The sequence below is a fragment of the Choristoneura fumiferana genome, chromosome 8, assembly GCF_025370935.1.
Source record: "Choristoneura fumiferana chromosome 8, NRCan_CFum_1, whole genome shotgun sequence".
NCBI classification, from domain to species: domain Eukaryota; kingdom Metazoa; phylum Arthropoda; class Insecta; order Lepidoptera; family Tortricidae; genus Choristoneura; species Choristoneura fumiferana.
In genome coordinates, this window is record NC_133479.1 from 18,044,134 (window position 1) to 18,056,877 (window position 12,744).

The following is a 12,744-nucleotide window of genomic DNA, read 5'->3' on the forward strand; positions in this document are numbered from 1 at the left end:
AGCGAACCCCCCTCTAAAATCTAAACCGGTGGCTGGAAAAATTTTGAAACAATTCAGGATGATAGTAGTATATCAAACTTACAAGGAAAACTATAACTGCTAAGTTTGCTTTAGAAATTAATAGCAGTTTAAGAGTAAATATAGCAGCCTAAGGTATAAAATATACCTAAACTTGGAAGATTCCGTATAAAATACGAATATCCTTTAGAAAATATTACTTAATTTTTCGTATTGGCTACGAAACCCTATGTTGGGCGTGTCCGACACGCTCTTGGCCGGTTTTTGAGCTTACGCCGATTCAACTTAAATGTTTTTTCATCGTCCTGTCGCTCCAAATGACCGTCTATGTCGTGTCCATTAGAGGTATTAGTCCACCGATATGTTACATGTCTGATAAACATTGTACTTCCCGAAATAGTCTCTGACTTTGACGTACATAGTGCGACAAAAACAGAACTATCGATAAACTAATAAATCACTGATATCGATTTTGACGGGCGGCTCGGCATAGTGTATTATGATTGTATATAATATTGTATATATTCGTTATAAATACATCGATATTATAAAGATAAAAATTTATTAAGGTATGTCAACTAAGCTTTGGGTAATTTTTGGTTTAGTTTTATAAATTATAAATAATTAGAAAGAAATAAAGAAAGAAGAAAATGTTTATTCGGCAATGTACATTAAATTGTAGGTAACATCAGGTACAAAACTTAACGCTTAGTAAACTTATAGCTAGGCCGAATGGGGCCTGGCAGCTCAGCAATACTGAGGTACGGAACCACAGCGCTGATTTTCAGCTCCCAGCCAAATAAAGGAATAAAAAAATGGTACATGCCTATTTGACACCTTGAAAATATGTTATACATTATGTGCCGTCCGTGTAATTTATTGAATCAGGCGTTCCTTTGTGGAGGTTCATATCGATGAACTATAAATAATTACTTTGCTCACCCGCAACTTTAAGCGATAGCTACTTCGATGCAATAAATGTGTGTTCATATACCTCCTCCGCCTCTACACTGTAAAAACACACAAAATCCATACAAACCAACTATTACCACTACCACACTACACCAACATGTTGCGAGCTCAAACAGATTTCATCCACAGAGCAACACAACGGTCACCATGCATCCAGATGTGAGACTTAACATCTGTCTAATATCCATTCATGGTGAACGGTGTGGCTGCTCTGACAATTATTATACAGAAAATGCATTGATATTAAAGTTTCTGTCTAGTACTGTTTTCAAGGCCAACATAAAATTGAGACATTTCGGGAAATATTGCTACAGATATTGTCAAAGTTTTGCCATTTACGACAAGGCGTGCCTTCGCCCCTTGTGTGCAAGGACTTATTAATATCTGCCCTTCGTTTAATTGCCGAACTAAAAATGCACTGTACTGTCTATAAACATATTATTATTGTCTATCAGTGGCCACCTTAATTTAATATATTAAAGTAACAATCAAAACAAAATTTCCCTATTTCGCTACTTCCTTTGTTACATTTGATTACAATTCCATTCAATCAAAAACGAATTGTCTCCCGGGAGGACAGGTTAAGACAACCATAACCCTGCTATCCTCCAACTGTTTGATTAGACTTATCTAATTACACCCATTGTTCCCCACTGCCCTATTTCTCGTTCGACCCACTCTAGGGCTTCTCTGCGTCTCTTTCTAACGTAGACAATGGAGATTGAGAGTTTGGGAAACATTGGAGAAATCGTGTAGGTAAGTTGCCTGAGAAGTGTTATTAGTTTTCTTTTGTGAGTAATTCCGGTGGGGTTTATTTGTCATAATTGTAACTACGTTAATTAAATGTACCTTGTATTAAACTGCTTCACAACTCACTTTAAAGATTCCGAAGAATTGCGAAACTTAAGTAGTAGTGGGCGGGGCACATTGCTCGCTTATTTTTTGCTTCTTCGTATCTTCGTATTTTTTTGTATGATTGATAAAAAAATACGTGTTCAATACTGTTTAATAATTTAACTTAAAGAACTAATTAGATTTAACTAAGAAAAATTAGCCATTCAAGGGATACAAACGTAAGGTATTTTACGTAGATTAGATTAAATTAGATTATTTATTAATTGACTATAATTACATCATAATTTCGACTCCTCCAAAGCAAATAGTCGTAACATGTTTTTTTACGAAAATGAGATTTTTGGCTTTTCGTATTTAATTGCACCTCAAAAATCACCCCACATTACCAAAATATTTTTTTTAAAAGTAGTTTTTGAGTTTTTGAATAACATAACGTCGTACATTTTGATTTGTCCCGCGCTGAACGTCGTATTTAATGTTATGACTATAAGCGGCGGCGCGCGCGGCGGTGGCGCCACCATTTGCTGGTTGTTACTCACATCTTCCGACGTTATGCCTACAAGAAAGTTATTGCGCAAAGTTCCGTTTTAATTGAGATAAAATATGTGATGTAATGTTAAAATTAATGTGTTATTGGATTATCTATAATGATGAATAGAGACCGTTCACAGAGACTTGTGAATTTAGCGTTGAAAAACGCGAATAAAACCGAAAACCGAAAAAGTAACCTACAACGAGCCGGTAAGTTTTTGAATTGAATAATATTGAAAGCGTTTAAATATACTGCAATTGCAATGTACAAAGAAAATACAAATTTACTTATTAGTTGCATTATTATTGAAACTTAATAGTTTTGAAACTAAGTTTTAATGAATAGTTCAACGTTATTTGAATTGTCCGACGCTTAACGTCGTATTACTTAGACATACGACGTTATGCGCTGTTGTTATCATTGATGGCTAAAATTATACGATGTTTTGCTGTGCAAATTTCAAAGTTAAGGGTCGTATATTTAAATTACGACTATATACTACGGTGTATATTTTATAATCTTTATTGCAAATAGTCGTTACTTCACGTTACGCGCATATGCTTCGAAAAGGATTCAAGTTACGATTATTTTCTTTGTATGTTTATGGAAAAGAAAATGTTTTTTTATATTTTTATTTGATATCAATTTATGTTTTGTTAAAAACATAAATTATTTACCCTTTCCAATTTAATTTATTATATTTTTAGAGTCTCCATTACCACCTGGCGCAGAGGAAACATGGGAGTTGTGCAAATTTATTCTGGATGATTCTATTGAAAGCAACAGCGACATAGATACATCAACCACTGCTAAGTCTACCGACGGTCTGAACCTGGAAGTTACTCCTGCTAATGACTCACTGTTGCATTTAAATCAGACATCAGATTTACAAGTTATTATTGAATTAGAGTCAGACAATAATCATCAGAATACTGAAAACGAAGGTAATATCCCAAATAGCGTCATCTCCGAAGTGCTTGAAGCGACTTTAACGTTAAATAAAGCAACTAGCCCTGAACAAAGTGTGGATGTTGAGCCCAGAACTGAACCCATATCAGCATCTGTCAATTCTGAAAGCGAAACAGCTGATACTCCACAGCTGAGCGATGTTTCTTCTTACGAATCGTCTGCTGAATCACCTGCATCTAACACGTCTACGTTGAGAAAAGGTCGTAAACGTGAACGCAATTATAATGACTGGAAGGATGTTAAAAGAAAGTGTTTAAAAAACTTAGGGAAGGCTTATATGAGCAAAAAAGGGGCCTCTCGCGAAGCAAAGACTATAAAACCACCTTGTTCAGCAACTTGTCGACTGAAATGCTACGAAAAATATGACCAAGAGGCGCGAGACAAGATTTTTAAACCATTTTGGGACATAGGTGACCACTCCAGACAATGGGACTACATTGTTAAAAATACTAAAATTAGTGACACGGTACATCCAACCAAATCTAATTCAAGACGTAAAAAAACCATAAAGTATTATCTTCCTTGTACTGAGAATGATGGCGTTCCAATTCAAAATTCGGTTTGTAAAACTATGTTCTTGAATACTCTGGCAATAGGTGAGCGTACTGTGCTAACGGCTGCTGCAAAGTGGTGTGCTAGTGGAGGCTCCGTTTCCCCCGACCGCAGAGGAGGCCAGAGAGGAACTCCGAAAATAGATGAAGATGTCATTCAAGGAGTTATTAGACATGTCAATTCTTTTCAACCTGTTGAGTCTCATTATGTTCGCAAGAATTCTTCTCGTCTTTATCTCGATAGTGACCTAACCTTCACGAAAATGTTTTCCTTGTATGTTCAATGGAGTGCCTCTCAAGAACTCACTAAAGTAGCGACAACCGTGCGACAGTACCGTGATATTGTAAACAAGCACATGAATATTGGATTCCATAAGCCTAAAAAGGATATATGCGATCAGTGTCACACTTTTGACACCAATAAAGATAACTTGTCGACAGAAGACCAGCAAAAGCATGAGCAGCATGTAAAAAATAAAAAAATTGCCAGGGAACTTAAAACGAACGACAAAAAAGAATCCATAGAAAGCATGGGAAAGATTATAACTGCTTGTTTTGATTTTCAGAAGATTCTCAACTGTCCTCATGGTAATGTCGGCTTATTCTACTATAAAAGAAAATTATCCGTATTGAACTTTACTGTTTTTGATGTAGCCAGTCATGAAGCTTTTTGTTATATGTGGCCTGAAATTAATGGTAAACATGGAGCTAGCGAAGTTGCCAGTTGCTTGTATAAATTTATTGAAAAAAAGGTAACTGATGGAGCTACTGAATTCAGATTCTGGTCGGACAATTGCCCTGGTCAGAATAGAAACAGAATACTGTTTTGTTTTTACACTTATGCAGCTCGCAAATTCGGAGTTACTATAACACATCGATTTTTAGAACGTGGCCATACACAAAACGAAGCAGATTCAGTTCATGCCTTAATAGAGAGAAATTCAAAAAATAAACTAATTTATACTCCAGAACAATGGTATGCTCTTGTGCGCTGGGCAAAGACTACTTCGCCAAGTTATAATGTTATAGAAATGAGTATCACGGACTTTTACGATTACAGAAAGCTCTTGGCTGGCAAAAATTGGACTAAAAACACTAAAAAAGAAAAAGTTACATGGTCTCGAATCAAGGAAGTTATAGTTACTCATGACCAAAGTAATATTATATGCTATCGCTGTGATTTAGAAAATGAGCGTTCCTTGACAGTTATTGTTGGCAAAACACATGTATCACGAAGATGCCGTGAGCAGCCCTTAGAGATATTAGAGCTCTCTCATAACCAGCCCTTACCTATCACTGGCGCTAAATACGCTGATTTAATAAGTCTGTGCCGTGCTCGTATAGTACCCCAAGAATACCATAGCTTTTTCAATAGCTTACCTAATAATAATACAAATAATAATGCTACACAAAGCGATGAATCTAGTGGCCAAGAAGATTAAAATTAACAATTATATATTTTTATTTGCCAGTAACTGCAGTATTTCTGTTAGCTATTTGCTTAAGATAACTAATTGTCCCAAGAATAGGGTGATTTTATTTTCTTTTAAAGAATTAAAATAAGTTTATTTTTTATTATTATGATTTAATCTTAGTTTCACTTAATGTAGTAATAATTAAGATCTCATTAAATTGTTTAATTGATCTCAGTGGCATACCTGATTATTTTATCACAATGTTAAATAATTTTAAGCAAAAGGATTGAGTAATAAAACTGTTTAAATACATAACTTTCACATTTTTCATTCATTTTTCCCAAAAATACGACCACAAATTAAAAGCAAATGTGCATGAATAACACGCAGAAGAAAGTCGTATCTATAGATACCAAACATTAGAATAGCAAAATATTGAAATTTTAACCCGGCAAATGGTCGTATATACAAGATACGACCCCGGCATGGGTAGCAAAACGCCGTAACTTTACATTTATTGAATTTATGCTAAATATATAAGAGTTATTTTAAATTAAACTTATGTTTATTATAGTATCATGGCCTATAAATAAAAATACATTCAAAAGATTCCGCAATAGTGACTGCCCTAAGCGCAATATGACAATCAAACTTTAAACGCCCATTTCTCGAATTCTCGATTTAATTAGTTACGACTTTATGCTTAGGAGGGGTCGATTTGTACATGCCAAGTTACGAGAATTTATACTGAAATTGTAAAGAATACACAAAAGATTAAATTAGAAAACAATTAAATGTCACAAAATGTAAAAAAAACCTATATACTTGCGCACAAAATTTTACTACAATCGATTGATAAATGAGCTCTGTAGAGAAAGCGATGAATTTTGTCAAAATTTAGTTGTGCTGAAAAATATTGTTGTAAATTAATGTAGAGTATTGTTTATTAAGAAAATATTAAGAAAATAGAAAATATCCATAGGACTAAAACTACTATTAAATTAAAATAACTAAAACTTTAATTAAAAAAGAGAGGTGGGCCTCTTACACCCCACACTTCAGTCTACTCGTGATCACGGCAACTGTAACGTTGCCGAAAAGTCGAGGTAAATATTACTTGTGTAAATAGCGTGATAAGTCCCGTTTATGATATTTTGACTATGAGGTGGGCCTCTTGGCATGATGGCCATCACGCAGGCAGCATTCCCGCGTTGAACTGCGAATAATGCGATTGAGATTCTTTGCGCGAGAAAGCTGCCGGCGCGAGGGTTGCCTGTTGCCTCCCTTAATCTATTGCTGAGCTGCCTGTGTAGCCCCAGCGCACCCTTACCCCAAAGACCTAGAGTCTCGACGCCGAAAGCAAAGAAATGATATTGGGCGCCGAGACAGCTATATTTTGTGACTTTGAGGCGTTCCCGGGCGTCTGCCGCCGCCCCCGCACATTTGGTAGTTGCTGGTAGGTAGGACGCCGCCAGGGTATCTGTACAGGTAGCGTCCCACACCAGCGCACGGCCAGTCTTCCAGGGTATCAACGACATTCCGTCAGGGCGCTTGCCATCGTAAAATGTTAAAGTTGAATAAAATAATAAAAAAGCAATAAAACAATTACAATTATTATTATCCTGTGTTATGTTATTTTCATGTGTGTTATGTACAATAAAGAGTTTTACAATACAATACAATACAATACAATTCGAAACAGGTTCTCCACTCGGGATCGTCATAGTTGTATGCATAAAAAATAAAAATAAAATTACAATAATAATGTCACTACCAGGGGATCGTCAAATTAAAATACATAAAAATTTAGAGAAATAATAAATGTCGAGTAAAAACTGAAAATAAGAATTTAACTAAAGAACTAATTAGATTTAACTTAGAAAATAGCCATTCAAGAGATACAAACGTAAGCCTAATTTTTATATAAAAAATATACAAAACCTTATTATAGATGGAAGAAGATAGACTGCGAAACCCTAGTTAGCCTTTGAACGGAACCGTAAAAAGCGACTAAATATCCCTAGCTAAATTTAACCTTTTGATTTCTTTTCAGCCTTTTGGCTTCTACAAGATAATTATGCCTTGATTCAGTGAGGAGACTACATAAAAGAATAGTTAATGAAAGCCATTAAATTAATTTGGATGATTGAGTTTCCTTGTATCAATATTTAAAGATTTCCTGGTCGTGTTCCGCATCGTACCGTGAATGGTAGTTATTCATTTTTTCTTATGTTTTTTTATTATTAACCAACTTCAAAAGGAGGAGGTTCTCAATTCGAGTGCATGTTTTTTTTGTATGTTTGTTACGCGATAACTCCCGTGAGCCGAATTTAAAAATTCTTTTTTAGTTCTAAAGGACATACTTTCGAGGTGGTCCCATTGGCACCAAGTCAGGATCTGATGATGGGATCTTAGAGAAAAAAACCGGCCAAGAGCGTGTCGAACACGCTCAAAATAGGGTGCCGTAGCCATTACGAAAATATTAAGTAATATTTTTCTAAGGATTTCGTATTTTATACGAAATCTTTTTAGTTTAGGTATATTTATACCGTAGGCTGCTATTTACTCTTAAACTACTAATAATTCTCAAGCAAACTTAGCCGTTATAGTTTTCCTTGTAAGTTTGATATACTTACTACCATTGGGATTTTTTTTAATTTTTCCACCTACCGGTTTAGATTTTAGAGGGGGGGGGGCTATTTTTATGAAAATTTGCACTTTAAAGTTGAATATTTCGCGAACAAATCACTGAATCGAAAAATCGTGTTAGCAAACCCCTAATGGTTTTAAAATACAAATCTAACAATACCCCATACTATAGGCTTGGATAAGATAAATAAAACACCCCACTTTACGTCTATGGAGGAACCGTAAAAAAAAAATTTTGTACTATTTTGTCGGCATACTTTCTATATATATCTGTGCAAAATAACAGCTTTCTAGCATTGAAAGAAAAGAAAGAAAGAAAGAAATATTTTATTCGGACCTCGCACATTACATAAAAAGCATAATTGAAATACATTAAAAAATAAAAAGTAAAATAAAAAGAAAAAACAACAATAATATTAAAATAAAAAGAAGTATTATGCATAATATGCGAGATCGCGAAAGATTGATAGTCCCTGAGCAAAGCCGCGGACGGACAGACAGACAGACATGGCGAAACTATAAGGGTTCCGTTATTGCCATTTTGGCTCCGGAACCCTAAAAATATAGCGACTTTGTCATTTTTAACATCAAGTCAAGTATTTACATTTAGAAAGTATCATTTGGTGAACTGGACCCTGATAAAGAAGACCGTAGGTACCGGTAATCCGTTATAAAATTATATAACTATACTGTGTTTGAGTTTAATGGAATCGTTGTGAGATGCACTTTGGCTACAAATCACAAAAAAGTATGAAAAAAATATTTTTAACAAAAAATGGAACCGACTTCATAAACCTTGAAAAAAATTTCTACTAGTTTGAAATCGGTGCCTCAGCACGAGCCAGCAGGAGTGATTGAAGCATGTATGTATAGTATGTATGGAGGTGAGGTAGACGACTATAGTTCCCTCCTGCTTCTTTTTTTTAACACAGTAGATTTGCTATTTGAAGTAATGGATCGCCAATGCGGATCGGAATTGTTTTTCGGAATGGTACATTTGGGGTGTCGAAAATAAAAAAAAAATGCTAAAAACTGACCTAATGGTTTAATCTATGGCCAGTCAAGAAGAGAGTCGTGGGTTCGAGTCTGGGCTTTCACAGAGAACCTTACTTAAACTTAGAGAAGTTTTTCGGAATGTATGTGCGATATTACATTCGAAATTCAATATGAGATTTAGAGTGAAGGAGAATCTCGTGAGGAAACCAGATGAACCAGAATTCAATGATTTGTGTGAAATGCCACACTGGGCCCACGTGAAAACTAGAGTCTGCTGTGAGACGTATAGGGCGAGATGATGAGAAGCTTTTTGCTTATTGTATTTGCAATGACATCCCACCTACACATGTATAACGAATATCAAGTCAATCCCACCACAGGAAGTGAGTTAAATTCGATTTTTAAAGCCCGGGAAAAACCGACCAAGTGTCATTTGCATTTGGAAGCAATTTAACATGCTTATAAAAAAATAATCTAATGTATTCTCTTTTTGTTGCAGGATATCGCCAATATCTCCATACAGATCGCAACTCTATCGGTCATCTTCTTCGTGCTGTCAATCGTCCTGGCGATGGCGCTGTTGCCAGCTGCGCCAGAGTGGGAGGCGCTAGCGCTGGCGGGATCACTGCTGGTCACAGCTGTACTCGGTGCTGGCACGCTGATGGCGACGCACCATGCGCCGTTGCCACTCTTCGCTTTGATATTGGTGAGTGTCTGATAATTTGGAATGATCGGGGTCAATACTGGTTCCAGATGTTCTAAGTGCTGATCCGCTGATGGCCACGAACCTTGCGCCGTTGCCAATCTTAGTATTGATATTGGTGACTATCTATGACCATTTGGAGTGATCTAGGTTAGTGCTGGTCACAAATGTTCTCAATGCTGAGACGCCGATGGCGACGCACCATGCGCCTTTGCCACTCTTAGCTTTGATATTGGTGAGTATTTGATAGTTGGGAGTGATCGGGTTCAGTGCTGGTCACAGATGTTCTTAATTCTGGGACGCTGATGGCGACGCTCCATGCGCCGTTACCACTCTTCGATTGATATTGGTGAGTGTCTATGATAATTTGGAGTGATCGGGGTTAGTGCTGGTCACAGCTGTTTTCGGCGTTGGGAAACTGATGGCCACGCACCATGCGCCGTTGCCACTCTTCGCTTTGATATTGGTGAGTGTCGGTGATAAGTAAGCTCATATGGACAACTATAACGCTAGAGAATCGCTAATGCGTTAGCTTACATAGCTAAGATAGAATACTTTACGTGTCATAGTGGTAGCGATGGATGGAGTTTGGCGGAGTCTTGATCCTCACCATACATACATTTATTGGACACAATATGTATCGCCCCAATTTATCAAATCACCATTCGACCAATTTATACTTCTCTCTCGGCAAACTTCAATTGGATAAAACATCGGAAAACAAATTGGATATTTCCGAAGCACTAGGGATACATCTATTACCTGTCAAAGTGTCCGAAGTCTCAATATTTGTTTACGTCAAAGCTTGTGACAGGCCGGGTAAATGTTTACTTCCTTCCCCAATGTAGTGGGCAGACGGCCTTAGAAATCGGACACACTGAAGTTTAATTAATTTAATTTTTAACACAAGCGTTTTTTTTTGTTAACTGTACTTGTAAACATTTCCGTATTAAATTTCACGTCGATACCATTGACTATTGAGGAATTCCGTCCTGCGGAGACGATCATCATATCAGGATGTCACTACCACGCGCCAGGTGGTAGGACCTTGGGCAAGGTCCGCCCGGATTGCTACCACCATCTTGCTCGCTAATCCTGCCGTGAAGCAGCAGTGCTTGCACTGTTGTGTTTCGGCGTGGAGAGTAAGACAGCCGGTGAAATTACTGGCACGTGAGGTATTCCATCTTAGGCCTCTAGGTTGGCATCGCGTCTGCAATACCCCTGGTATTGCAGATATTTATGGGCGGTGGTGATCTCTTACCATCAGGAGACCCACTTGCTCAGTTGCCATCCAGTCGAATTAAAAAAAGAGTCTTTGACTGTACTTGTCGTATCGTACAATATGGAAAGAAGAGGTGTATTATTATTATAGTTCAAGTCTTGATTTGTATGTATTTCTGTGACATCGTAACCCCCTAATAAAGTAGTTCCACAAAACTAGTAACAGACGAAGAGATGAGAAATAATAAGAAAAGAAATGTATTTAATATTAGGTTTGGCCGCAACTAAGTCTGTCAATGCCAAATTCAAAAGAGCCCAAAGGTTATTTTTTATTTTATTTTAAACTGACGGGCGATTAATTTGTATCTTACCCTGATAGTAAGTGAATACGAGGTTACTGACCATTGGTTCAGTACTCATTGTAGTTACATGGGTTGTGTGCCATGCCATTTGGCCCGACACATCTAACACACATACACAACGTAACAGGCACACACATAATAGACATTACCATTGTAAGTCGCCGTTAGTGTGTGTAGAAGTTGTAAGAAGCCGTGGTGGCCTAGTGGTTTGACCTATCGCCTCTCAAGCAGAGGGTCGTGGGTTCAAACCCCGGCTCGCACCTCTGAGTTTTAGAAATTCATGTGCGGAGTTACATTTGAAATTTACCACGAGCTTTGCGGTGAAGGAAAACATCGTGAGGAAACCTGCACAAACCTGCGAAGCAATTCAATGGTGCGTGTGAAGTTCCCAATCCGCACTGGGCTCGCGTGGGAACTATGGCCCAAGCCCTCTTGTTCTGAGAGGAGGCCTGTGCCCAGCAGTGGGACGTATATAGGCTGGGATGGGATGGATTGTAAGTCAGGTTTTGCATTAGATATAGCAACTTTCTCTCTCTTTGTATTTAATTTTAAAGCTTCATTATGGTAACTTCTTTACATTTCAATGGAATGTAGTGGGCAAACGGCCTAATTTTGTTTGCGGCGGATGGCACTGAATAATACATCTGATGTCTTTTTGATGAAGCATTCTAGAGTAATTAAACTCTCAATGGAATTCTCAATGAAAATAAGCGAAACCCACTTTAGTGGAAGCAATTTATTTGTTCCTTTTCTAAGCATTTCAGGTTTTTTTTTGTTTGAAATTAATTTTGGTTTCATTTGAACAATTTTGTTTGTTTTTGCTTATTGTGTTTTGGCTTATTCGAATAAGTACCTATCTCGAAAATACAAACTGAGACTACGGATGAACAGAAAAACCAGAGAAAGAGACCAGCGCTGGGAATCGAACCCAGGTCCTCAGCAATCCGTGCTGCGTGTTATAACCCCTACACCCCCGCTGGTCCAGCGGTCCGCTGCGGCGGTCCGCTGCGGTAAATAAGTAGGTGTTGCAGATGTTTATGGGCGGTGGTGATCTCTTACCATCAGGAGACCCACATGCTCGTTTGCCATCCAGTCGGATAAAAAATAAAGTAAATAAAATAAAATTAAAGGAGTTTTTTTTCAATAGTTTGTTTATAAGTTATGCATTACGAATAATAGAGGTACAAACAATCAAACTATTTAAAAGAACAGTTACCATCAGATACTTCGGAGCGGGTTTCCTCACGATGTTTTCCTTCACCGCAAAGCTCGTGGTAAATTTCAAATGTAATTCCGCACATGAATTTCGAAAAACTCAGAGGTGCGAGCCGGGGTTTGAACCCACGACCCTCTGCTTGAGAGGCGATAGGTCAAACCACTAGGCCACCACGGCTTTTTTCATCGTGAGGAAACCTGCACAAATCTGCGAAGCAATTCAATGGTGTGTGTGAAGTTCCCAATCCGCACTGGGCCCGCGTGGAAACTATGGCCCAAGCCCTCT

The 12,744-nt window shown here is 37.5% G+C and overlaps 1 protein-coding gene across 3 annotated transcripts in view; it reads left to right on the forward strand.

Moving 5' to 3' along the window:
* Ac76E (adenylate cyclase type 2 Ac76E) overlaps positions 1-12,744 on the forward strand; it is a 200,061-nt gene that overhangs the window by 13,081 nt on the left and 174,236 nt on the right. For 2 of the 3 annotated variants that reach the window (XM_074091532.1, XM_074091535.1), the window contains exon 2: positions 9,457-9,663. In XM_074091532.1, the coding sequence (XP_073947633.1) occupies positions 9,529-9,663 (135 nt within the window). In that variant the 5' untranslated portion in view covers positions 9,457-9,528. Of the gene's footprint in view, positions 1-9,456; positions 9,664-10,084; positions 10,127-12,744 lie in introns of those variants that run through there. The other variant, XM_074091534.1, reaches the window with a different exon arrangement.